The 27,992-nt window shown below is 37.1% G+C and overlaps 1 protein-coding gene across 1 annotated transcript; it reads right to left on the reverse strand.

Moving 5' to 3' along the window:
- Positions 1 to 536: 536 nt before the first annotated feature.
- On the reverse strand, positions 537 to 27,418 carry LOC105057213 (uncharacterized). Its single transcript, XM_010939724.4, has 21 exons — positions 27,142 to 27,418; positions 24,786 to 24,884; positions 22,180 to 22,331; positions 21,362 to 21,434; positions 19,230 to 19,352; positions 16,933 to 17,041; positions 14,614 to 14,693; positions 14,225 to 14,306; positions 11,340 to 11,479; positions 11,116 to 11,226; positions 10,876 to 10,992; positions 10,654 to 10,743; positions 8,982 to 9,035; positions 8,726 to 8,800; positions 8,365 to 8,440; positions 8,074 to 8,173; positions 6,172 to 6,241; positions 4,687 to 4,760; positions 2,432 to 2,541; positions 1,505 to 1,753; positions 537 to 1,100 (listed from the first exon to the last, which is right to left on the reverse strand). Exons 1-21 carry the CDS (start codon positions 27,265 to 27,267, stop codon positions 730 to 732), a joined length of 2,481 nt encoding a protein of 826 aa, XP_010938026.1. The 5' UTR covers positions 27,268 to 27,418; the 3' UTR covers positions 537 to 729.
- Between the last annotated feature and the right edge of the window lie 574 nt (positions 27,419 to 27,992).

A 27,992-nucleotide genomic window follows, 5' to 3' on the forward strand; every position in this document is an offset into this window, starting at 1 on the left:
GTACCCATTTGGCTTCTTTCGTCAAGCTGGATAAGAGGTGGTCAATTCCGAAAGTTGGCTACCCTCCCGGCCGAAGTAACTACAGTCCGAGCATTCTTTCGTCCACGAAACAGATGGACAAAATAAAAGGCTTTAAAATTGAAGGACCAAGTTATTCCGGTCCTCCCTTAAAATAATTGTTCTGAAAATAAGCAAAATTGACTGAAATAACTGCTCTTCACCTATTCCTGTGCTTCTAAAACGATCTGGCAGAAACAATGCTTGAACCTGGCTGCAAGTAATGATCTCCGTGAATTATTTACTTTTTCTTTCTCTGGTAGAAGTTGATCTGTATTATTTACATATATAATTATTCTTCCAAACCTATATATTTATGATTAAAGCTCCCAGGTAACTAGCTAATTAATACAAACATGATTGAAAGCTGCCAAAGATGTTCAGAAATAACCGTGAGCAGAAAACTAGCCATCTGTGACATTCGCTCTCAATTAAAAGGAAACCGACAAATTATTATTTCATGGAAGCAAGACAGCTCATCCTGAAATACTTTGAAAATTCATTTGGAGAAGCTTAGAATACACTGGACTAAAATACACAGAACATTATTCCAACAAACATTTGAATAATAATACAGAATATTGTATAAAAAAGGGATAGCCACCAAACAAAAAAAAAAAAAATCTCACCACTCATCTTATAATTTCTTGTCAATTGCGTTTTTTTCCTAATTTACAACCCAGGTGAGGGAGTCCGATCAATCCGCTGAGCACCCAACTTTGCTGGGGCTGGTTTGACTCCTCGGCCTCTGCCCAAAGACAAGGGCTTGGCTTTGGTAGCTGGAGGTGGAGCAGCAATGGCTGCCCATGGGTCAGTGTCATCACTGGCCATTGTTGTCTTTGGATTCAGAGGTGGTGTTGTTGTTTTGGGTGGTGGAGCAGCAATGGAACCCCAGAGATCATCATCATCTTGTGATGATGCAGGCTTGACATTGAGAGATCTTGAAGCAGTCTTAGGTGCAGGTGCAGCAACTGCACCCCACAAATCATCATCTTCTGCTTTAGATGGCTTCAGCGTAGTTTTTGACCGCAAAGAACTTGCAGCTGAAAAACAGAGAAAAGTGAGCAACATTCGTGATATATTTAGGCTTCAAATGTCAAAATGTAAGCAACCATCTCTCTGTGCTGTTGCATCAGGTTTAGATCAAGAAAAGGGGCCACCAAGTGATGTCTTTTCACAGCTTAGAAAAGCATATGGGCCAGCAATTTGTAACAATAGCAATGAAAAACATCAGTAAATAAATAAATAAATAAAGCTAAGCTGCCCTCTCACAAAATAGCAGAAAAAGGTTTATCATCTTTAAATTTGACATCGAATTTAATGCATGGCATTGCGTTGATGTCGCTGATTTTAAAAAAAATGGCACAAGAGCGCCACTGCACAAACTGCAGAATTCATTTTTATACCATTGCATAGAACAGGTTGAAGCTAACACAAGCATGCTTACCTGGTTTTGGTTGCACTACAGGTCTTCTCTGAGCAGCTTGTATACTTGCCAGAGGAGATGGTTTCTGTTCTTCAACTGGATCAATATCATCCCACCCATCTTTATCACTATCATGGTCTTCATGGAGAAGCCCATTCTCTAGTTCACCCCAGCCACCATCTGTTGATGTTGGAGATGGAGGTCTAGGTTGATCAGAATTGTTGGTGCCCGAACTTACATGAATCGATACAACATTCTGAGTATCCACCACTGCAAACAATGCATGATTTTATTTTTAGCGATTCAGTGGAAGGAAGCACCACAAAATTTGTTTGAGATAAAATAGATGCAAAAGGAGACAAAAAGAAAACAGAAGAGGAAAAGAGAGAACAATAAAACGAAAAAAGAGAAGAAAAGGTAGGAGAGCCCAAATTGCCTAACAAGCCCAAGCAACATCTAGAAGCCAAGCACAATGCCTGCATAAAACAAGCCCAACCCAAACCAAATACCGGGCTAATCCAGTCTAGAGAGTGGATAAAGCCCAACCAGTCCAATCTCAAAATTCAAAATTCAGATAAAAGATAGCTGGCTCATATGCAGAACAGAAGAAGCAGAAACCACATGGAACACACACCCTGCACTGTCTGTGTACTCGAAACCATGTCGCGGTTGTCACCCATGCAAATAATGCATGATAATGATATTAAAAATTAAAATATGTATTTTTCCTTGACAAACTAAAATAGCAAATAAATTAGGGGGCCTACCTTTGAAATTCACAAGCGCAATGCAAAGAAAATAAAAAAAAAATGAGAGTACAAGAAAAATGTTGATGATTCTTACTTTGCTCATAATAAATACCTTCAAAGACTATTTGCATACCTCATGCATGCTTTAGTACACAACTGGAAATGCATCGCTAATTGTGAGATAGGTCCAAAAAATTACCTGAGTTGGCATTTGAGGTTGCCGAAATTTGTAATGCGTTTGCATTTGCAGAAGCAAGTGGAGCATTTTCGGAAGCTTTTCCCTTCAATGTCAAAGAGCTCATAGCCCATCTGCATTTTTTTCATTTTGGTTTTATTTTCAGTTCGAAAACAAATAAATCAAAATGGCAAATTTATAAATTATATATGATAATGAATACATGACAAAAGAAAACAGGCCAAAACCATCAAATACCGGAATAACACTTTTAGTTGCATGTCTATGCTAAAAAGAAACCTTTGAACCAGAATCTAAACTTTGTCTATTTTCAGGATGCAACTAACATCTGTAAGTAAATGCACTAATGGATTTTAGACTTCACTATCACCATGAAGAGGACCCAAAATTCCTGGTGAACCAGAATAATTTAAAACAGCAGACGTTCAAATTGTTTGTATTATATTCAGCCCCCAGTACATAGCTTCTACAGAAATGGGAAACAGAATTCAAAGTTTTGACAGCAACGAGGACTACCCACAAGGGCATGTTTGGTGTTGCTTCTGCTTTGTGGGAAGAGAAACCAGAAGCTAGGTTTTCAAGCCTCTCTTAAACTGCTTTCTGAATTTTCTTTTCGTAGAAGCACTTTACAGACAATGTTACCAAACATTTTTTTTCAACAAAAACTGCTCTTTTTTTGACCTTATGCAATACCAAACATGCCCTGAGCGATTGACAACCCACTCAGTGAAAATGGTTGTGTTGGTTCAGTTTGCTTTAATTATTTTCTGTACTTGATTTTAAGCAATGACTGAATGGTTCAGCTTTTGCTGACTAACAATAAAGCAAATTGGGAAAAACTTTAACATGGAATTATCACACAAAGTTCAGGATTATGCAATCAGAAAGTAAAATGTAATAGCACTTGCATAAGAATGAATGAGAAAACATGGAAACCAGTGCCTTATGCGATATAATAATTATGAACAAGGTTTTCTCTACCAACCAATATTACACGTACCACACCAACCAAGATACCAATACGGTATGGTATGGGGTCTCAATGCAATACTGTACCGACCAATGTTCCCTATACCGGTACCGGATGGCGTACCGGTGCCGGACTGGTATGGTACGATGCCGGTACCATACCGTACCGACATACGGTACGCTTCGGCGTACTTGTTCAGTATCAGTACAATTTTTTTTTCTTTTCGTTTTTTTTTTAAGGTGTTCAAGTTAATAATTCATAAATACAACCTCAAAATTGCATTATATTGCATATTATTGACATATTTGGGTTCAATTTTGAGTTAGGTAGCGATACAAAGACTCTTGATCCAAAATTTCAAATATATATTTATTTACATTATATTACAACTATGTCATCTTAAAATTAAAAAAATATATATAAAATATGTATTAAAATGTATCTAAACGTTTAAGTATAAAGCACAATAACTGATATACCAACCTCAAAATCTACTCTGCATTTAAATCATACCAAAATCACAAAATTTTGGCATGATTTTCTTTTATTTTCACACTTCCTCATTCTTATCCTATTTTTAACAAAAAAAATAAAAAAAATAAAATATTTACTAAGAGAATAACACATTATCTTACCTCCGGACAAAGATTAGCCTCTCCTTGAACCACTCCTGCAATTTGACGGAGTTTTTTCTTTTTTTCTCATTTTTCGAAGGTCTCAACGGTTTCGTTAAGACCAAAGCACCTTCAAGAGTTCTCTGAGACTTCTCAGAGAACTCTAGGCACTGGGCTGCCACTTAAAAACAGCCCAGGCCCCACTCCCCTCCCCCACTTTTTCACATGGGATTGTCGGCACGGTTCGGTTTATGCCAAACTAGTGCCGAACCGCTTCATACCGCCCGATTTTGGGCAGTATGGACCGGAACCGCACCGAACCGGACGGTTCGGTATGGTTCGGAGGGGTTTTCCGAACCCGTCCAGTCCGGTTCGATCGCCCCGTACCGGGTGGTTCGGCCGCCCCGTACCGAGCGGTTCGGCCCAATACGGCGAACCCTAGTACCAACACATGTTATACCTATTGTCTCACCTTTAGCAATATACCATATGCCAATACAGGGATGTATTGTACCACATTGACCCATACAGGCACGATAATAGACCGATACTCAAAACCTTGACTATGACAACATTAGCTACAGCATCATACAAAATGTAATAAAATTTTTTAAAAAAATGTCAAATTCATGAACTCCATGGGTTAAGTATGACATAAAAATGTTATAACTCACCCAAGCAAGCTAGCATTTCCATGTATTAATAGGGTTCCAGTATCAGCAGTCTCACTGGTATCTCCTGCAACGAGCTACAAGGACCAAAAGAGAACACACCTTGTAATTACAAAAGATAAGAATATGAGAGTATTGAAAAATAAAGCCAAGAATGTCTGGATATTATTTCAAGCAAATCAAGTTGTCCAACATTCATATAGATCAAACTACATAGCATGTGCTAAATTCATTTAATAGCAGGGTTTTGAGAGTCCAACACAAACAACCCATTTCAGTTAAGGCTGAACTAAAATTACGGGTCAATTTTGGGCTTTGCTCTGTTTTGGTGGTTTTGGTTGATATACATTGAAATTGACTGATTTCAGCCCATTCTTCCACATTTAGATAAAGCCGACCATAAACTCACTGTGGATGCCTGTTTAAATATTTATTTTGGTGTTCATTGTAAAATAGCATTTATTTCTTTATTTCTTTGAGTACATGGTCCAATAATTTCAATTTTCAGTATCTTCCTTTTCTTTTCTTAAGTTAAAATAAGGGACAAATGATAAATATAACCCTTGCTAGGCCAAGACCTCCAAAAAGGCCCTTATCGCAGTACATAGCTACTAAGGCAAACAACAGCAAAAAGATCCCACATTCATAGTAATTTTTTAGCACAAACAAATATAGTATTCTATAACTACATAATGTAATTAATTATATTTGTGAATTCTACAAAAAAAAAAAAAGATGATAAAAAGATTTGAATGCACAAGGCACTGATGAAATTCAAAGTCACTAAATATATTGAATTTTTGAACCACTGGAGTTCATGAAGAAAATAATATATGTGCTCATCGTACAAAATAAAGTATATTTTATAAACATTAAACAGATACAGTATTTGCTTCAACCCAAAATAGTAGAAACAATTTGTTGAACGTCAACATCCATAAACATCTTCCTGAATTAATTTCTCATTAGTTCTAGTCTAGCACTATTATACTCGAACATTTTTTTTACTCACCAGCTAAGCTTCCTATGACAAAGCATGAGATAGTGCTTCACATAAAAGTAAAATCAGATCTTTGAAGATCCCCAAACCCAACCAGTATTATAATATTTATATAATTTCTGAACATCCATATGATACCAAAGGTCAGAGAGTACCTACAGTACAGCAGGTAAGAAATCTCTCATTGACACTAGCTAATCAGACACATATATTAAAATAAGTGGATGCATTTTTTGATTTTCTTAACCAATACATGTACATACAAATGAACAACCTAAAACATGAAAGAAGAAAACCTAAATCAACAAAAACTTGAACTAAGTTATACATATGATTTCACACACAGTAAAGTATCTTATCTGAACAATTCTGAATTAATCATTTTTTACTCTAAAATATAAAACAATGTGAAGATGCCTTAGACATTATGAAAATTTAGTTGAATAGTCAATTACCTCAATCAGAAGCAACACAAATAAATGCCATACCTTTTGATGATGCTGCTTGCCTAAAAGCAAGAATTGATCAACAGCCTGAAATGCCTTTGTTCTTACATCACTGAAAGGGAAAGAAGTGCACAATGCAAATCATTTATGATGAGAAAAGAATTTGAAAGAAACATTAAGTAACAACTATCCAGAGTTTTAGCACGTGATCTTCTCTAAAGTCCTCAGTGACTTTCATACATATATTTACAAATTACTACTCGAACAATTATTGACATGACCATCAAATATAATTTGCAATTACAACTGTATTTATTGAAGTAATGACCCACATGGAAAAATAAATGTGCAAGTGAGCTCTTATTAAAGATCATCAAAAAAAAAAGGCATTTTCATAACTGTGTATAACCCTAGAAACCATTATCATTTGTCATACGGTTCCAATTCGGTGTATGTATGCTGTGTATGATACTGATTGATGAAAGATCATCATCATAAATAGACAAAAAGAAAGTTTGTTAAGCTACCTGCAATATGATTCCAAAGTCCATTAATATCAAAGAAAACTAATTAATCATAAATAATTAACTATGAAAAATTTATGATTTTCTGAATTCTTAATTTATTGTCCACACGTATGGTAATGACTAAGAAATCTCCAAAACAAAAGTCATATCAACTATCAGACTTGAGCCCTGGCTGCCCTAGATCCCCTTAACTCCGGGTGAAACTGAAAATTTTCAGTCAATATCAACTGAATGGTCCAAAAAACTGATTAGATCATTTGAAATGATTCAAAGTGAAGAAAAATATGGAAAGTACTTCAAGATACTGAAATGATCAAAGGGTATCATATCGCATTTAATATGCATGATAAGATCTTTTTATAGCATGACAATATTTACATATAATAAGGGTGGTAATTTAAATCTGAACCCATTTACCAGACATAGAGGTCAGCAAACCCTGAACTGTCGGTTGTTGTTCCAAACATATAGAAAAGGTATGTAAAACAAAAGAGGGGTTTCTTTATCAACAAACTAACAGACAAAATATCATAGATAGGATGACAGCCATTTGTTTGAAACAAAGAAACCAAAAACCTGATGAATCGTTTTGCAAGGAATGCATTCTAATGGCCTAATCCCTAATTCTTTTCTCCCTCTTCAAAAATGCCTGTTCCCTGTTTCCTCACCAAATACCTCGCATGTTTCCACCTTCCCAATTCTTCTCTCTTTTCGTCCTCTCCCTTCACCCGTTCCCTCCCATTTCTCCTTGTCTCGGTCTTGATCCATGCCGATATGCCCCCATCTGCATGGGGCATGGCACCCAAATATGTTGTTATTGCCAGAATCTGCAGGCCCATCCACCTTGACCAAGGCAGCCCAAAATCCACCATAGCTAGAATCCTGCCTTCTCACCCTTCATCACTTCACCATGGTGCTTGACTTGTTGCCCCCGAAGCCCACTGCCTCACCATCCCCCACCCTATCACAGCCTGCAGTCTGTCACCATCGGGACTTGTCCCTCTCCACCTCCTCCTTTTCCTAATGCCAAATTTCTTCTCTTCCATTCCAGGGTCAGGATTCAGTCAACATAGCTGACCACCCATTGGTTCAGGTTAGAGGAATGTGACCTGCTGGCTGATCAGGTCAGGCTTAGGTCAAGCTGGCTGGGCCTGGATAGCGGAGGCTAACCAGACATGACATGACTCATTGCCTCCCCAGAATACAATAAGAACTTTTCATGCGTTAAAGCATCAAGTTCAACAATTTCTAAAGACCCCATAAAGATGCATACTATCCTCAATATTTTTTTAGTGAGAAAACATTCAGCACATAAAATTATACACCAATACAAAGTTAATAAAGCAAGGAAAAGTCTGAAGGAAACCAACAAAAAAAAAAAAAAAAAGAAATCACTAAAGTTTAGTATTTAACCTACCCATCTGGATCAACTGTAAGTACAACAATATTAGGTAGAATGCGTGTTGCAATCTCCATTATGTCATAGTACGAACTAGTGGCACTTAAAGCCATGATCCCTGCCACATTGCAAATTAATATTAGATTACATGCTACATAAACAAGGTGGTGTTTTTAAACTTGATGAGAAAAAAAATGATGCAGAGGACAAGAAAGAGTAAGAATATCCACATAACAAAACGAAACAGCTAAGTCCAAAATCTGGATTGAAACATAGATGCAGAGACATAGACCTCCGCAGTTCACATGCCTGCTGCACGAGCTGGAGCGAAATTATCCCGCAAAGCACGAACTGTGAATGCATTAATTAGAACTCTCTTCCTTGTCTGTGGAATGCATATAAATCAATCATCAAAATCTTTGGAGAGGTAATATCTCTGTTCAATTCTATATCAGATTTATAACAACAGCCGAAGTTCTTAAATCCATGATGACATTGTCTTTATACATCAATTAACATGCTAGCACTGAGGCTGAAGTTCTTGCAGAATCTCTAGAAATAACTTAAACTCTATGGTTTTAAATCACTAGCACTCGGAAACATTTAGAGGAATCGAAAGTAAAGTAAAAATCAAAACAAAAAAACAAAGAATAATGATGCAAGGACAAACCCCCTCATTCAGATAGCGGGCCATGTTTCCAAGCAAGATTGTAGTATTTGTCCTGATTGCAGGCTCTTCATCAACCTGTGTAGACCAAATTATACATAATAAATGGATTCATTAAACTGAGTTGATCTAATTAAAAAGCAGAAGAGTTAGTTAAATGACACCTTTTAGCGAAGAAGAAAATTACTTAATTATTAAAAAAGGATTCAAGTGAAGGAAATCTTGTTTTACAAATTTGATAACAGAGGTTCAAAGATACCTGTAACTTTGAAAGATATTTCAACAAAGATCCTGAAATAGTACGCTGAGACAACTGCAATACCATAGAAAACTTAGAGGTTTAGGAACAACCATAAAAGCATTAAGCAACTCCAGAACATAAACATATCTTCATCAATGGACACACAAGTCACAGTAAATTTCTCACGTCATTAAAAACAAGAACACTCATTCCCTCATAAGTGCATGCTATGCCATGAGGATCATTAGGGAACATCCATTGTCATAACATCTGAACTGCAACAATTGATTGACTATTTGAGATTTGCCCATTTCGACATGTGGAGAAGAAAATTGCAAGCTTGCCCATAAAGTCAAGGAGTAATTTTTCAAATAGACTGTCACAAGAGAACAGTAAAGTATAAAGATAGAGATACTATTAATGGCTCCACATGACTCCATATGGCATAAAAAGGGAAACATGTAAGAATCCCAAAATGTTTTTCATGAAACCATAGTCAGCATGTGTGGGGTTAGCATTGTCGAAGACGACACATCGAATAATTCAGCAAAAATTTAAAGCTTCGACTCAGTTCTTACTAATAACATACACAGCTTTTCATATTTATGTTCATCAGCATTCCCAGATGTTCCACTTGATTCCACTTCACTCTCCACTCATTTTAGTTATGCATAATTGCACCAGCTCAATCAGTTCTTTATAATTTATTTTCTATGGTTCACCCAGAAGTACCTTTACTGGAATCTGTACCAATTGTGCCTTTCCTAGTCTTATGATGCTTGCACCTTTGTATTCTTGTACTTTCAACACTACATATTTCCGCCCATTTGACTGTTCAACAGTTCAGCAAGTACCAGATCCTCATGTTTACAATATTTGTTTTGAACATATTTATTAATCATGGTAGTCTAAGTTATTTTATTCCTCTTAGGCACTTTATTGAGCACTTCTCTCATGCATGCTATAGACGAGAACATCAGAGAGGATGCCCACCATGGTGATCTCCTAAGCTAAGCTTTGGTGAGAAAGCCAGAACAAGCCTTGTGGAAGGTGGAGAAGCTGTGGTAGTTGGTGGGGGGATGGCCGCATGGTCGGAGCTAAGGTAAAAACTGACAGCACAGTTAGGGGTAGTCTTAGCATCAAGCAGACAATGGCCTGTGAGTGTGGGAAAAGGGGAAGGTCCGCTCGAATGCCGGTGGGGGTTGAGACTTGGGATGGTATGCATAAGCGAGAGAAAACCGGAGGAGCTGACTCGAGCTGCAGCCTCTAGTCCCACATACAATTTGGGTGCACGGTACTTTCTGAATCTCAGCCTTATTTAGCATCTGGAGTTGCTGCAGCCCAAACAGCCATGTACATTAAGATGCTGTAATTGAACCTGCAGGGGGCCCAGATACAAGGAAGGCTAAATTTATTCCTAATCATGAGTTTTACTGTCAGATCTTCTAAATCAAGCACAAAAAATTTCATGGAAAATCATGCATGAGAATAAACACTTGATCTCATGATTAAAAGCAATTGAGTAACTTGCTCAATAATCAAAGACTATGCACAGTTCCAACCAGACAGACCTTGAGGTACACTATACCAAGCATCATGGAAAATAAACAACATAAGCTCTAGCAGTTTCATGAAATTAAACAAATGTTCTAACAAGTTAGTTCAAACAAATTTTCATTAAGTTGCATACCTTTGGTGCTAAAACAAGCATGGATTTTAATGACAGTTCACGAAGAAAGGCAGAAGTATCTGAGAAACCAGTGGCAACATGAGGAAAAATCTACAAAAAAGCATGCCAAAGAAAATCACAATCTCCGGTTAGCAGGTAAAAAATCATTTCAAAAAGCCTTCAGAACTCATGATAAATAAAAGCTGTTGAATGGTATGCAGTATGTTCACGCTCATAGCATACTTGCTCATCAACCATTTGTGCTGATAATGATTCTCCAAACTGATCAATGTGCTGAAGAAGCCCAACTCGAATAGCTCGGTCACTAGAGGCAAAAAGTTTAACCATAGTTGGCAACACCTAGAAGATGCAAGATTTCATGGTTCAAAGCGATCCAGATTGCTATAATTAGATTATACGATAGAACAGTAGAGCCTACAGAAAAAGAAAAAGGGGAAATAAAAAAAAACAGAGATAAGGAACCTTCGCACTGAAGTCTTCCGCTGAATGCCAGGAACCAATTTTGAACAATGCAGTCAAGGCAGGAGCCGAAGCTGAACCAAATTCCAAGGCAGAAGATAACAATGGAAGCAACTGTAATAGCCAAAGTGCAAATTGTGTTTTAAGTTCAATTGTTTAAAATGATAAAATGAGCTTTATGGTCTTCAAAACCACATGTATGATTTACAAGTGCAGGTTGTCAGTACCTTCTTCAGCACAATTTGGCGAGGGAGTTGTTCAGCTAAGTTTGGAAGCTTGCGGAAAAATGAGTCTTTCTCAACACTATCTTTTAAATTTAAAATTTCCATGAACTGAATAGTTTCCACCAACTTATTATGAAAATATTCTGCCAACATGGAACCTAGGTCAACATTGGGTGGAAACACCAAACTGACAAACTTAACAAGAAAAAGAATGAAAACAGTTTGGTTCAACCAGCACAAAACTTTAATAACATGTGCGGAAGGAATGATATCTTTTAAAGACTTCAGATTTTTTTATGACTGCAAATAACCATATATGGAATAAAATGATGAAAAAATGAATATAAATCACGTAAATATAGAGAACAAACCATGTTATCTCCATGCACCGTATTTCAATGCCTAGAAAGTAGAAAAACCAACCGGTGGTCTGACACACAGTATTTGTGCGTATTCGTAGCTTCGTTGCCAAAATCAAGAGGTGTGGGAATGGATGCCGGTGCAAGCAAATATCTTAGAGATACTTTTGGCCAAGATTTTTAATCCTATGGGACGGAAGTGTCCTAGTATCTCCATGGAACGGGACGTCCCGCTGTCCTATCCCATCCACATAGCTGTCCCAATCATACATTTCAGTAGATATCCTCCATCTCTCCTTTCTTTTTTTCTTTCTTTGTTTTTTTTGTTTCCTTCCTTCTTTTCTTTCTTTTTCTTCTACCTTTTTTTTTCCTTTTTTTCTTTCTTTTTGTCATCCCTTCCTTTCTTTCTTTTTTTCCTTTTTTTTCTTTCTTTCTTCCTTCTTTCCTTCTTTTCTTTTTCTTCTCCCTTCCCTTCTTTCGTTTTTCTTCTTCTTTCCTTTCAATTTTTTCTTTTTTTTTATCTTCTTTTTTTTTCTCTTTCTTATTCTTTCTTTGTATGGATGGGTTTCGGAGTCCCGACCCTATCCCGATCCCATTTTCTCATAAGAACAAGACAGGATGGTGGGATGCCCCCCGCCCCGCTGGGATGTAAAAACTTGCTTTTGGCAGGAAAGCACTTACAAAGTGGGTGTGGGTTTGCGATTCCAGGAAAATCCGAAGCAGGTGCACTACCCTAGGTAGAATATTCTATCTATTAAGGTCTGCTACCCAAGTATCACAGCCAAAGTAAAAGGAACATTAGCAAATAATGAGATTCAAAAACATAATCCCCAGCTATTGCACTCCATTTACAAAACTACAGTCTTAAAATCTAGAACTTCTCCCACATCAACTTATGTAAGTAAAATGAATAAGAAGTCACATGGAAGTTGCCTATAGTCTTACCACTTCAAAATTGCTGGACAGGAGCTACTGATGTATTTCACATATGCAAGTAATAGACCTTCAAGACTCCCCTTCCATCCAAGGTTCTAATAATGGCATCGTTCTGTTATAATGGACTCCATCCGAAATTGTTATTAGCTGTTGTAATAGTTATAAATTGCGATTATTTGCCTTCCAATGCTTGATCAATTTTCTGAATTTTTCCATTATGGTTTTGATGCCCATTATAATGGCATTATAATGGATAATAGCAGAAAGACAATAGTATTAATTTCCAAGTCACTTTCACTTCATAAAAAATATTATTTTTCTAGACTCTGCAATCACTTTTGGAGGCAAATTTGGTTAAAAATTTTGAATTTCGAAAAGAAATACTATCCAGGAAAACCATACAAATGAAAATAGCAGATGTTATTTATGTTATAACAGACCATTATAATGGCCGTGATCTTTTTCCACATTATTACTTAAATAATATGATTCAGGCAGCCCAAAACCTTTATAAAAAAGAGATTATTGAGACACTTCTACAAATTGCCTTTCAAATTCCAAATAAATAATTGGATATGAAGAACAAATGTAAGCTGAAAATATCGTGCTAAACAGACAAAAAGGCCAGATGAGCTTGGCACCAGAGGATGATAATGGATGCACATAAATGCTCTCCACCCAATATGTCGATGCCCCTTCAAACTAAACAAAGTATTGTGAGTTCCTAAAATTCCTAACTATTTTCTTGACTCTCACATTCTTTGTTCTTCAGATCAAATCCCAACTTCTCCCCAATTAATTTGTCCAGCCATTCGTTGTTCCTTAACCCTTTAACAAAATTAATTTCCAATGCTTGATCAAATTTAGTAGTTTGCTCCAATCAACAGAAAGTATCAAATCAACACTACAGCATAAATCAACAGTCCAACCAGTGGAAACTTAAATCTGCTGGTACAGAAGTCCAGATAAGGTTTCCCCTGCAAATTTTTGGCATATCCATAAAGAGGTCAATCACGAACTATACAGAAGGAGTAAAACATATGTCTAATTGAGTGAAAGTGGTTTCAAAGTTTGACTTGCTAACTTATTGAAACTATAAAGAGTGCTGAGATCCCTCTCAGTCAAAAATGCAAGGAATTAATAGCATTAACATGAACAATGTGTAAATATACTGTCATGCATCCACATAATCAATAGTGATCGCTGTAGTCCTTATTTTCATAGAAGATATGTAGGCATCCATTTAGGTATTTCATATATGTTATTCCTTTTTTTCCTCCCCCACCACCCCCGCCCGCAATTCCATTTCTCTAATTCATAAAAGTTTAAAGGATATTAAGACAAACTGTTGAGCAATGATCCAAGGATTTCAAGCAAACAGTTTAATAGTATTGAGTAACTAGATCTGGCTAGGTAAAGCATTGCTACTTTTATAGAACCACATTTGTACTAGTCAGTGGCAGATAATGCAAGAGAGAAATCATTATGCTTTCCAGAAATTCCTACATTTACTCATCATATGAAGTTTAATAAAAAAAGAATTTACCCTTCTATCAATAAGCTTTAGCAGACACTGACAAGAAATGAACCTACCACCATTGTCAATAAGCTTTGATGGATTCAATCTGCGAGACGGCGTGGAGCTTAACAACCTCTGATAATCTGGAAGAAGAGACTGGAAGACAAGAAAAATGTATAATACCAATAATATGATATAATACAAAAAGTAAGCACCTTATACTAAGATTTTCAAGTATGAAGTGGACTATCCCCCTAAAAGTTTCAGATTTGAAAAAGAAAAAGATGGGTGTTTTTTCATTATTTGCAATTTAAAACATTGCCATTTAGATAATGTGCTAAAAAAAAAAAAAAAAACAACGATCATAAAATTACTTCCCCAACATCTAGAGAAGGGAAAAAATAAAAGGCATAGAGAACCATCAAAAAAAAAAAAGAGGGGATATTGATATAATTAGAAGCACCTTGGGAATAAAAGCAGTGTTACGCAGCTCCTCTGTTTTGGCCAACTTTGTACCAGAAAATAGTTCATAAATTAAACAGCCTGAGAAAATATATCATATGCATGCCATCAGCTAAATAGGGAATCTAAGTCACATAACAAAATGATAACAGAAATTACAAAGAAGCAATTCCATTGGAAATGCTGCATATCTTAAATAAACTTCTATTATTATAAACCATCATTCTCCAACACACTGGTTCTACATTTCTTGATGAATTATGAGGTTGGCTCAAGCCACCCCTTATGATGCCGAGCATGTTTTAAAAACAAAAAGACCATGTAAGTGGAGCAGTTACCTCATAAGATGCTAGACACGCAGACATGAACAGGAAGATTAATGTTACATGTCGGCATTACACAATGAAAACACATTGAGCACATGAAAAGTAAGTCTTCTCACAGGAAAATCATCCTTAAAATAACAAAATTGATCAAAACAAAGTTGACAAACTAGAGGCACTGCCTGAGTTCCATTACTTTAAACATAAAGAATTTTGTCAGTGGAGAAGCCTATAAATAACCCTTTTGCCTTGTTCCAAAGGAAAGAGATGAATGAAGAAAAAGAGGGACAAAGAATTCTTACATTCTTGTATACATGACCACAAAGTCTCAAGAGTCTCTAGTAAAAAGTCTTTGTAACTTCACCACCAGTAGTGAAACAAGCAATGTATAAAAGAAAGCTATCTCACCTAAGCATTGGAGCCCATGTGCCTGCTTCCACATTTTGCACCATTCATCCATGAAGGATGGGGTTGGTTTATACTTTATAAATTAGTAGTAGATGTTGCCAAATTGATACCTGTTGGCATACTTCATCTCAAGGTTTGCCATACCGTGCCGAACCGGCCAGTACACCCTGTCTCGTACCGGACCGGTGGGGAACCGGCACGATTCGATCAGTAAAATCGGTACACCGGCGGTACCGAAGAAAAAAGAACGGAAAGTGAGAAAGAGAGAGAGAGAGAGGAGGGGAGGAAAAGAGGTGGGAGCCGTCGGAGGCCGGCGGTGGCCGGCTGCGGTCGCCGGAGGGCTTCCAAGCTCCGTATCACCCGATAGGGCTTGCAAGAGAGCAAGAAAGAGAGAGAGCGCACTCGGAGGGGGGACGGGGAACCTACCGGATAGCGGTGCCTCCATTGCAAGGCTCCCGATGGCCGGCGAGCCGATGCCGACGGCCTGAGGACGGTCGAGCGAGCGAAGCCCCTCTGCGGCTCCACCCCTTCTTCTTTTTCGAAACAGACGACGTCTGTTTCGATTTTTTTTTTTTTTTTAAACTTATGAAGTCGGCAACTGGGTTGCCGACTTAAGAATTTTTTTAAAAAAAAAAAATCGTGAAGTCGGCAAATCGTTTGCCGACTTCACTTAAAACCATATTTTTTTAAAAAAATTGCAAAACAGGGGCGATGCTCCTATTTCACGCCTGCGGTGCTGCGTGCATGGACTGCACCCTTCGGCGGCCACGGCGGCCAGTCGGAGGCCGTCCGGCGGCCCCGCCGACTCCTTCCCCTCCTTTTTTTTTCTTCTTCTTTCTCTCTTTCTATTTCTCTTTTTTTTCTTCCGGTTTGGGTCGTCGGTTCGGTACGGTATGAAACCATACCGAACCGTACCGCCTGCAGTACCGGTTCAGTATACCTTGCTTCATCTTATTTGATAAGTTACTTCCATCTATTGCATTATATCTTTTTAGATTTCTCATAATATTTCATTTTAAATTCATTCATTTTTGGGCCACCTGAACCCCTGAGCACCAGCCTAGCACTGAGACAATAGGTGGACATCCCTGGCCGGCCTTCTGCCACCAACAGTCTTTTACAACATGGGAGATGCATTATTAATTGCACTGTTTATATTTTCTTTTCTTTACTTTTTTTGGTCTTCATTTCCAGTTGTGGCTTTTAATTTGTGTCTTAACATCTTTGAGTAACTTTCATTGGGAAGTTTATGAGGTCCCATTGTAAATTAGAAGCCATCAATGCGCGATTTATCAAAACCAGCAACAGCCCCTTAAATCCGCCCTACCTCAACTTCCATTTTCAACTGAATCAAGAACTTCATATTGTTCCCATCCATGTACATGTTATTACACATGCAATCCAGATATCCTTGAAAATGCAAACTTTACAACAAGCATGAGACTAGAGAGGTTGTTCGGTAAGATACCAGATGTGCTATTAATTAAACATGAATTCCTTCAGGGTCCACAACAACAGGCAAAGGTTCAGCAGCACACCAAAGCAAACCAAACAAACAAGATCAAACAAACAAAAGAGTTAAGACTCACCTAATCCCCATGAATCAATTGCCCATGGAGGTGACTTTCTAATTGCTGCCCAGTCTGACTTTGATAACTCCATAGGTTTGTACTGTGACCCGATCAGCCACTCAAATTGCTATATTAAGCACAGAAAAAAAATGATCAAATTCAAATAGATATCTACAACTGAAGATTTATAGACCATATGATATTATGTCCAGCAAAGAAAAACTAGATACTTATCAACCTATGAAATTCATCAAGTTGCCGTCATCTATCACCCAATAAGAGACAATTGGGAATTATTCAACCGATAACAGCAAATAAGAACTTGCCCACAATAAGCAGAAGAAACATAAATTTATATACATCTGTATGAAGGGATGATATGATACATGTAGAAGGAAAAGGAGGAGAGGCAGATTGACAATCACATGGGATGAAGAAGTAAGGAAGGATCTAATATCACTCCACAAAATGCAGACCTAAACAGAGCAAAATAAAGGAAAGAATTCATGTAGCCGACCCCAACTAATTTGGGACGAAGGCTTAGTTGAGTTGAGTTGAATGTGAAAGTTACTGGTTTTTGTTTAACTGATCCAAGGAAGCAAAACATTAACAAAAGGGACTATTTTTTTAAATTATGAGAACTGCATATGCCAAGGACAACACAAATACAGCTCATAACTACTAAATGATTTCCAACAAGAAGTTTCTATGCAGAAGGGGGGAACGCAATTATGCTCATATAATGTCAAAAGTGAGATGCTTTATGAACTAAAAGTCCAGTATGGAACCAACACTATCCCTTCACAGAAGTCCAATTTAAATATTATATGCATGCATCCATTGATCATATGCATGATGTTTTTTCCCCTGCTTTCCCATTTTCCCTATTCAAGGCACATAGTAGGGCATTCTTGAGCTATATCCTATATTCCTATTATTGTATCTACACAAATATGCCAGTCCGCAAAACTTGCAAACAATTGAAAAGACAACCACAAACATAGAAATTGGCTTAACAAACTTTAAGCTACAATCAAGGAGTTAAAATAATTGCACCACAAACATGCAAGATTTGTTTATAAATTTGCAGAGAATCAAACCTTTGCTTCTAGAAAATGATGTGGCTCAAAATTAAGATAACTAGTTTTCACAAACTGCTCAAGAAGCACTTATGTTTGTGCCCTACGGCATAATGACACTGATTTTCCTTCTTTTTTTCAGGATGTGGAATGTTGACACTTCCAAACACATGGAAACAACATGAGCTGGCACATCACTCCAAAGACGACCCAAAAATTGGAATGACTAGCTTAGCCTAGGCAGAAGTGCCAGCACTTGGCAGAGTGTTTTGAAAGTTTGTCATCAAAAACCACTTTGGTGAGAGTTCTGAAACATTAACACATAAATGATTCAAGTGTTAAATGGCAATATCAGAGTTGGATATCTCCATGGAATTGTCGATTGTCATATATTCATCTTCTTTCTAATTGGCGTAAGATGATATAAAATGCAAGTTTTTTGTCACCCACAAAATGGAGTATCCTACCTACAGCAGCCAGAAGTGCCAATACTTTGCACAGCTTTCAATTATCCTATCAAAAGACACTAGCAAAAATTCTGACACCTTGCCTTTTAACTACTTCAAGTGCTAAATAATACTAGTATAAAGAGTTAGACACATCTACTGAACTATCATATCTTTTTTATTTTCCTTTTTGTTAACATAATATGGGTTGAAATGTGGGTCTTTTTAAAGTACAATTAACTAGTCAGCTGGGCATGCTCGTCATTACGTGTTTATACATACACAGCTTTAGACCTGCATATGAAATCATATATTATAATATCCCATTATAACTTCCAAAAGAGTGTCTTGTATCAAGTTTTTTAGAGGCCAGAGAGTCAGACTCCTTAGAACACCTGAACAGTTAGCACCCATCGAAAGGGTCCAGGTAACATTGTTAAGTAATTATAGACAACTCCTTCCCATTTTCACATTCAAATAACCTTATGCAAGATGTTACAAAATATAGTCAAGAACATGATGTAGAAATTATTAGTAGGTTAGTGATCATTCGATGTCCAGAAAAGATACCTAACAAGAAGCTATATGTATATAATTGGAATGTCTTGAATTTGTAATTAAATTTTATGAAACCTTCTGTTTTAGTTGCATCATAAAACCAGGCCAATTTCACTTTACTAAGATCATATAAACAAATTTGGCCAACTTTCTCAAAAGATAGCCTAAAACATTATTTTATTTGAGTAATCAAAAGTTGTAGGAAGCAGTGACATTATAAAACAGAACTCACCAGCACAGGGCTGTTAGAAGCTTCATTGTTGCCATTAAACTCTGATAGGACATCAAAGGCATGCAGCTTCCAGTCCAATGTCTGAGTAACAACAACACTGGCCAAACAGACATTACCATGAACCTGAAATAGTAGCGTAAATTCCTTAAATCTAGCAATTATAGTTGTAGCACTAAAATGCAGCAAAGGTCAAGGAGATAATGGCTCACATTCATATAATCAAATAAAAAGAATGTGCTAGAGGCTTTGAAATTTTAGCATCTATGATGGTGTCTAGAGATGATTTGTGTATATTCTACAACAATGAAGAATTCAGTATTCCCCACCCTCTAGTTTTGTGGATAAGGAAACAAAAATCAATATAAACTACAGAGGGAAGCACCGATGTTACCTTAAGTGCCAATAGGCATTATTAATTAGATTTCTCACACTATAATGAGTTAGGAGCTTCTTATGCATGACCAACTAAATATATGTAAATGGTTTGATATGACAATGCAATGGTTGGATTTTCCTCTTAAGAGAGACACTTGCAACTCACATGGACAGCTCAGAAAGAACAAAAAAGAAAGCATATGTTCTTGCCACAATCAATAGTTACATCTATCTCAACTTCACAGATAAGTTGTTACATCATTAAGACAGTTTAACACACCCCATCTTTTAACAATTAATTGAAGAATCTTGTAGCTCCACAGGTCCACAGTCAATATGTTAATTTCAAATCAAACCAACGCTAGATTCTATCATAGGAACAGGAACTATTGTGTTAGGAAAGACTTTGCATTCTAACTAATTGCCTTTATCCACCAGACTTTTTGTCCACTGCCTCTTCTTCAAAAATTTCTCCCATATGGAATAAGGGAGGAATCTCAGTCTTTTCCAAGAAATACGACATTTGAGGAAAACTTGGACAGGCATCTCTGCCACATCAGCAACTTGCCCTCAGGACTTAGTGTACTAACTTTGGCCTTCTCCAAAGGAGAAGTTGGTGAAAATCCTTTTACCATAACAATCATGACAGTATCTTGTCCATTGGCATATTAAGCTTGCTATCGCATTGTAGCAACAATCATCCCCAGATCCAATCCCTGAACACCTTAACACTAATCTGACAGAAAAAAACACAGTTCTCTGAGGGACTCCAAGAGAACCAATGCACCTGCACCACTGATAACCATCCTCAGAAAGGCATCCTTCCATTCAAGTACCCATACATAAAATTGGTGGGTGAACAAAGCCTTCCTCTTCTGGAATCTATTGAAGCATCCAATACATTCAATATTTGTTTCATGTAATTCAGGAAGCAGGCTCATCAGCTCCCAGCATTTATAAAGTTATAGTTAGGTAGTTCAAATAATCAAACCTACAAGATCATTATGGTAGGATGATTTATGATCAAAAAAGTCAGATTGCCGGAGAAAAAGTTCTACATCACTTCATGACACGAAGAAATTCGTTGTTTTATACAAGTAATAGAAAATCACTTTCAAAGTTTATTCCACAAAATCACTTCGAAGTTCAAGTAGGTTGCTTAACGACTATTCCAGAGGTACAGGATACCATGTTTGTTAATTTACAACAGTTTATATGGAGTTCTAAAGTGAAAGCATTGAATGCATATCTACACAAAAGGAAATCCTAAAATCATCATAAGACATAAATATCTCCTTGGACCAGACAAGTGCGTCGGGAACTACTAATTGTCTCTGTTTGTGATTGTAAGCGCTAAATTTGAGATTGTAGGTAATAGGATCTTTCTACTGATGGATGCATATTGTTTCCTTATGCGGCAGACTTCAGAGTAAAGTTTTCTTCATTGTCCGCCCTTCTCTTTTAAGAAACTGAATGCAATTTAAGCTTATACCCTCCTCTTGCTGCACAAACTTAAAGCATTCACAAAACTTAAGTGTCAATGGGCATATAAAGACGCTGACAAAAACTTTTTCTGAACCGTAAGAAAATGCAATTTAAAATGAACGACAAGTCAAGCTACTCAACATTTACTGATTAAAGGAATGAGAAAATTGGAAGTGATAGGTCTCAATTCAGCCACAAATAACAATATTCACTGCAGGCATAAAAACTTAATATTGATATGCAGCTAGTTCAACAGTTTTAGAGTTACATACAAGTTTGCCATCATTATTTAAAAAGCTCACAGCCTTAGATATCTGGTGCAGCCCCCATGCAAAATACTCATCCCTGCATGTCAAAAGACAGATAACAAAGCATGAAAACTCATAAAAGGAAAGGTATAAAAAAACTAATCTTACATACTAGAAGAATGCAGAAACTCCCCGCTTCTACAATTTTGCACAGGAACACTTTTTACAATTCAAGTATAATCTTGCAGTACATGAGGAAATCATCATTGATATAAAAATGTGAAATTCACTTTGATACTGCCAGTGCAAAGAAAACGCAGCCCAGACAAGCTAACTGGAAAAGTCTCTAGTGATTTTAATTATATGTTGTAACAGATATCATAGACGTCAACAAGACAGAGCATTCCATTATTGAAAAACTGAGATGGAGACACCCCTTTTACAATCCAGGAAAGAGCACGAAAACACTCTCATCTTAAGTGAAAATAGTAACGATACAAGGGGAGGAAATGTAGAACATGGAACAGTTTAGGTCTTCAAGGCAAAAAGAAGCAACATATGCATGAGAATATACACAATTCAAAATTAATTCACTTCAGCATGCCAAGATGTTAGAATGAAACATATGTCAGGAATTTTTTCGCTTGGTCTGGATTAAAAGCTGACTGATGCGAACACAAAAGGACATCCAGATTTTTTAAATTAAATACCAAAATGATCAATTAATTATACTGTTGGTGTAGTGCATAATGATGCGTACTTGTTACTGAAACATAGTATGAAGTTGATTCTACAAAAGAAGTTCTAACATAAGCATATTTTGCAAGAGGGAGTTCATATACCTCTGGGTACCTTCTAAACCAAGTTCTTTTATCTTTTCTGAAAGGGGTGTCACTGGTTCAGTAACGATGTAAATTGTATGTTTCGTGGCAGATCCATCAAAAATTTCAGCCTCAGTGCTATGCAGGAAAGATAAAATATTTGGATGCCTGACCTGCAAGATATGAAATAAAGCATCTTAGCCCACCTGTCATAATGAGTGAAGGCATCATCAGCATGTATCCTTATGATGAAATATAGAATTATATGCAAGGCAAATTCTAAAAACCGCAAGGCAAATTCCAAAAACTGAAAAGCAAAAATAATTGGTACTTAAGGCCCAAGGAAGCCATTTACATAACTCTATAGCACAAACCTTTATTAGGGATCGAACACAAATTTAGATGAAAGTAGCCCCTTTAACTAGCCAAGTGGAGAAGTCACGCTTTGTTATGTAGCTAATGACAGGTTGATAATCAAATTTTAAAACATCCAAACAGATGAACAAGACCCTAATGTTATGCAGCCCCAGAAAAAAATGAGAGCTGTAAATTTAACCTAGTTTTGTTAAATTTTGGTATAAGATGGTTTAGGTGCTTTCTAGAAAAAATGCACCGCATCAGCACTTGCAGCGAACATTAAGCAAGGACTCCCATGCCAAATGGAATAAGTTGGTTTCAGGAAAGAACAGACTGGTGTTGCCACTTGGGGTGACTCAACACTGAGGACATAATGAAAATGCAGTAAAATGAACAATGGTTAGAATGTTAACCAACTAAACAGAATCAAAAACAGGACGAACACCAAAGACTACAAGCTTTCTCATGTGGAGAAAATACATTAATACAAATGAGATGAAATATAGATAATGGTGATGATACTGATATTGTTAGCAGAGATGCACCAGACATACACTTCAAAGGAAAGAATTGAAAGGTTAATAAGTTAGCTAACACCAGAAGGGAAAGTGGAGAAAAGTTTGTAAGCTTCTTTCTGTAACAGGAGAGACATACTGGCATGAGCAAATTATTCAGAGGACATGAGAGTAAACATGGAGAGAGAGAGTTTAGCACTAGGAATTATATGGAGATGTGCAGATCAAAATAAGAAATAACAAATTTATCAAAAACAAATTTCTTTTCTTAGGACTTGTCCCAATATAATTGGATAGGGCTGGTCCATTAGGTGCATATTGATGTAGTAAAGAACAAGTCAGGCTAAAATATATTCCACAAGAAAATCTGACAGCCCAAAATAATTTAGGCTGCATTGGTTTACAAATAAGAAAAAAGAAGAATAGCAAAAAGTTATGCTTATGGGAATAGTTATGCCATGAGTTACTGCAATGCTTGTCTGGCCACAATTTTCAGAAACTTTGGGTGAGGGGTTTTTTCAAAAAAAAAAAAAAGTAAAGTAAAAGTGGACACAAATGGAGTAGCTTATGACAGCTTCCTTTTGGAATACTAATACCTAGCATAAACAAGTTTGACCAGCATAACTATTCCCTGCTTATGCCTGCTTTATAAAGTTAGTTTGGCAGGCATGAGGCTTGGGCATGAGGCTTATTCCAAGACTTATGCCTGTTTTATTTCCTAACCAAACACTGTCTGACTGATTATGGTTTTGTATTAAAAAGCTGGAAGCCTGGAACATAGTAAATAGTGACAACCAAAGAATGATAGCTTCATGCCAGGAGTAGTTTATCACAGTGCCCTTTAGAATACTGATGCCTAGCATAAACAAGTTTGACCAGCATAACTATTCCCCGCTGATGCTTACTTTATACAGTTAGTTTGCAGGCATAAGACTTGGGCACATGATATTCCGTACTGGTCCGAACCGGCCGGTACACCTCGTACCATACCGTACCAATAGGGAACTGGTTCGGTTCCGGTTAGTTTTTCAGAAAATGGCCTGAAACAGATCAAACCAATCGGTTCGGTACGATATAGGCCCGAACAACCCGATACCGGGCGGTTTGGTCCGGTTCGATCCAATTCAGCTTGATTTTCTTTCTTTTTTTTTTATCCATTGAATGATATTTTTTTTTGATTTTTTTATTATCGGTACCGTACTGTACCATACGGCAACCAGCACAAATTCCAGTACTGAGTCCGCGAACCTTGCTTAGGCAAAAGGCTTATTTCAAGCATTATGCTTGTTTTATTTCCCAACCAAACACCGTCTTATAGATAATGGTTTTGTATTAAAAAGCAGGAAAATAGAAAATAGTTACAACCAAAGAAAAAGCAGACTTCATCTAAAGTAACAGGAAAAGATGATAAACAACAAGATTTATAATCATATTAACTCTAGAGTCATTTCTTGGCATAATTTAGGTCCATGCTTAAATAGCAAACAATAAGAAAATAGGCTCATCCAATTGCAGATCTGACCTTTTAATGAGAACCATGTTAAAAGATATACTGAAACAAAATAAAATGAAAAGGCATAAAATTGTAATCTGCTTGAAGGCCCAGAAACATACATATTCATCATATCATCTCATAAAGCCACTAGGCATGCCCTGTCCAATGACCTTTAAGTAGATATACAAAATGACACAGATGCAAAGCCCACCTAAGTTATGCACTCAAGCAACTGACATATGTAATGATGCATAACTTACAGTTCTCAAGCGCTTAACACCATTACGACCAGCAGCCAAGTGACCATCTTGACTGTTACTTCCTGAAAGAGAAAAAATGGATACCATCGATCCATCATCCTGGAAAAACAGACAACAGAATCTAAGGAACAAACAAAATAAGAATAAAAGAATATAGTACAATCCTGCATTTCTCAAGGCAGAAGAAAACATTAAATCTTGCAATATATGTATAATACACCTACACGGATAGAAAATTGATCTGCTGTGCATGTGAAAGATTAAAAAGAAGCCAGTACAAACATTGGTACAGCATATCCATGCTTAAGCTCAACTTACATCAATGTCCTGACCATCAACGGCAGTCCATATGCATATACTCTTTCAGCCTTCCATAGTAGAAATAGAAAGAACAAGAACTAGCAGAAACGTGTAGTTGTATGTCAATTCCAGCTGTATCCAGGTATGGAGAACTTACAGTAGATCCATGTAAAGACAACGACTAACCATTAGCACTATGATCCAAGAGGAGACAGGTTGCATGAATAGCAAAAATATATGTATCGGCGACAAGGTTCGTTGTATTGACATGTACCGCCCCATACCAAGCATACCATATCATCCTGGTAAGATATCGAGATTCCGTATGGCTTAGCAGCTAAGGCCAAATCGACCTATACCAAGCGGAACCAATCAGTTAAGCCTGATTTTGCATTGTACCAAGCCATATGCTCAGTCTCAAGCAGTACCATGGCTGGGCATGAGAAAAGAGTCTCTTGACTCTATGGCAGCATAAGAGCTCTATTGTATCATATCAAGCAGTGTATCATACCGATAAGGTACCAATATGATACTTAGTACCAGTACAACGAACCTTAATTAGAGATACATGGTGGTAAAACCAATGGTAATGGAGCAAGGGATGCCATGATATTCCTCAAATTAATTGAAGCTTGGAAACGAAGGACAATGTGTTACAGTGTCTTAGTTAAGCCACTGCACATGTTGACATTGCATTGGTCAAGAAGCTATTATAGTGGAGAAGCAAAAGTAAATGAAGAAGTCAAAGAGGGAATAGTTTTAGATAAAATTGCAGCCAGCGGCACTAACCAGATGAACAGGCCATCAGGGATCAAGGCTAGCCTGCTCTAGGATACGTTGATCCTAACCATCTAATAATTCTACAAGCAAGGAATTCTCGGGTTTGATCTTCTAATCCATCCAGTAATCAAGAGAATCCCATGGGCTTCCTTAGGCCATGATGCATCTAGTTAAGCAAGTAAATTTTGGCTGATTATTTTGTTACAAAGAAGAAAGCAATATCATCATCAATATCCTTTTGAAAGAGGACTAATGACACTTGGATTGCAATTTGGATTTAGACCTAACACTTAAGGACTTTAAGTTGTTCATCTTAAATCTTACTAATTGAATTAAAAAATATTTTTCAATTCAAGATTGAATTGAGAACTAATCACAAATATGCAAAGCGTGTTTAAACAACTATAGGCCTAGGAAGCAGTTTTTGAAAGAAGATCATGCTAAAGAGGCTAATATGCAAAATGTGATAACCTGAGGAGCATATTAAACGTGGAAACGAGGCACATGAATAGTGGATGCCAGTTCTTGATCTTTATCAGCATTACAAAGATAATAAAGGATCACCGTCTAGATTCAAGATCTATGGGCATGATTGCTAGGGAGCTCAATCAAAAACACAGTCTCTAATATATTCATTCCCGCCTCAGCTGATCTCATCCCAACAAATAACTGGAGGACGGTCATACCAAACAAACGTTGGAACTATGTTCCAGAGCTAACTTCCTAAACTGAAAAAGAACGTCCAGTCACACTAAAGCAGCAAACTTCTATCAGTGCAAACGAAAATTCATCCCTCCAAAATATAAAATAGCTCGAGAAAAGATCCTACACATCAAATGCAACTTCTTTGAAAGAGTAGTCTTCAACAGGACAAGTGAAACAAAGAACAATCATTTTTGCAATCACAGATCTCATAGAACTTATATGCACGCGGATCAGGATCAAGATACCCAGCAATTCAAAAATACCCTAATAATCCCAAATTCCAAAGCCTTCCGCTAAAGAAAACCAGAAATCAAGAAACCGAGAAGGATGAGAAGAAGGAAAAAAGCAAAGAAAAGAATAGCCAAAAATTCTCAAACAAAAAAAAAAAGATTTTTAATCGGTCGGTAGATCAAACAACCTTCGAACCTAAACGATTTCTTGACGTGACGACAACCAAAACCAGCATTATTTACAGCACCGATCAAGATTTGCGATCTTTCTTGACATCAAAACAATTTTTTGATGAACAGATCAAGAAGAAAGGGAGATAGGGGATGGGGAAGTGGGGAACCTTGGAGGTGCCGCGGTAGTGAGTCCAGGAGCCCCAGGCGGACGGGTAGGGTTCGCCGACGTTGTACGGGAGATCCTTGATGCCGGCACCGGATCCGGCCACCACTTCCCTGAGAAATCTGAACATTGGTTCTCTCGGAGAAGCGGAGAGAGGAGAAGATATAACTAGAGAGAGGTGGGAGAATGAAGGGGCTTCTACGATCTGGAATTGGCGAAGGCAGAAGGAGGGAGTGGAGATAGAAGGATCGCTCAGAACGTATCGAATTACCGGCCGGGTATTTCCGTAAATAAATTAGGACTACAAAAAGGGTTCGGTAGAATAGTCCGCGGAATATAGACAATTGGACTCCGACGCCGACATAATTTTTTTTATGTTTCCGAATCGTAAGGACGAGTTTAAACGTGATTGGCGCGACAACATGTTTAGTGACGTGATCCGCCGGAATATGTTACTGTGCATCTTCCATCAAGACCTTGCACGCGCTTGGTTGGGATGGTTGGGCTGTAATGGAGTGGAAATGAGTTACTGGTTGGAGGGAGATATATTCCGATACATGAAAGAGTAGGAATCTGGTGGAGTATATGGTTTGTAATTGAAATTAAAATAAAAATTAAAATTAAAATAATTTAGAATCGAAATCATAATAATCAAATTTTTTAAAATATTTAATTTATAATTAAAATCAGAATCGAAATCAAAATTTAAATAAAAATTTAAATCTATAGAAGAAAATAGAGATTGAGTTCTATATAAATTAAATCATTTTTACTTCATCTTGAAATCAGAATCGAAATAGAACTCCTCCCAATCAAATGGTTGGAATGAAAGTCATCCATTCTGATTCTGACCGC

The sequence above is a fragment of the Elaeis guineensis genome, chromosome 14, assembly GCF_000442705.2.
Source record: "Elaeis guineensis isolate ETL-2024a chromosome 14, EG11, whole genome shotgun sequence".
Taxonomy (NCBI): domain Eukaryota; kingdom Viridiplantae; phylum Streptophyta; class Magnoliopsida; order Arecales; family Arecaceae; genus Elaeis; species Elaeis guineensis.

What these genes read in the sequence shown, in the direction of transcription:
- LOC105057213 (XM_010939724.4), bottom strand. Translation starts at nt 27,267, where the DNA reads ATGTTCAGATTTCTCAGGGAAGTGGTGGCCGGATCCGGTGCCGGCATC. An exon ending in CGGAAGACTTCAGTGCGAAG is followed by an intron (nt 10,993 to 11,115) that starts GTTCCTTATCTC and finishes TGCATCTTCTAG; the next exon opens with GTGTTGCCAACTATGGTTAA. An exon ending in GGAAATGCTAGCTTGCTTGG is followed by an intron (nt 2,542 to 4,686) that starts GTGAGTTATAAC and finishes AAAAAAATGCAG; the next exon opens with ATGGGCTATGAGCTCTTTGA.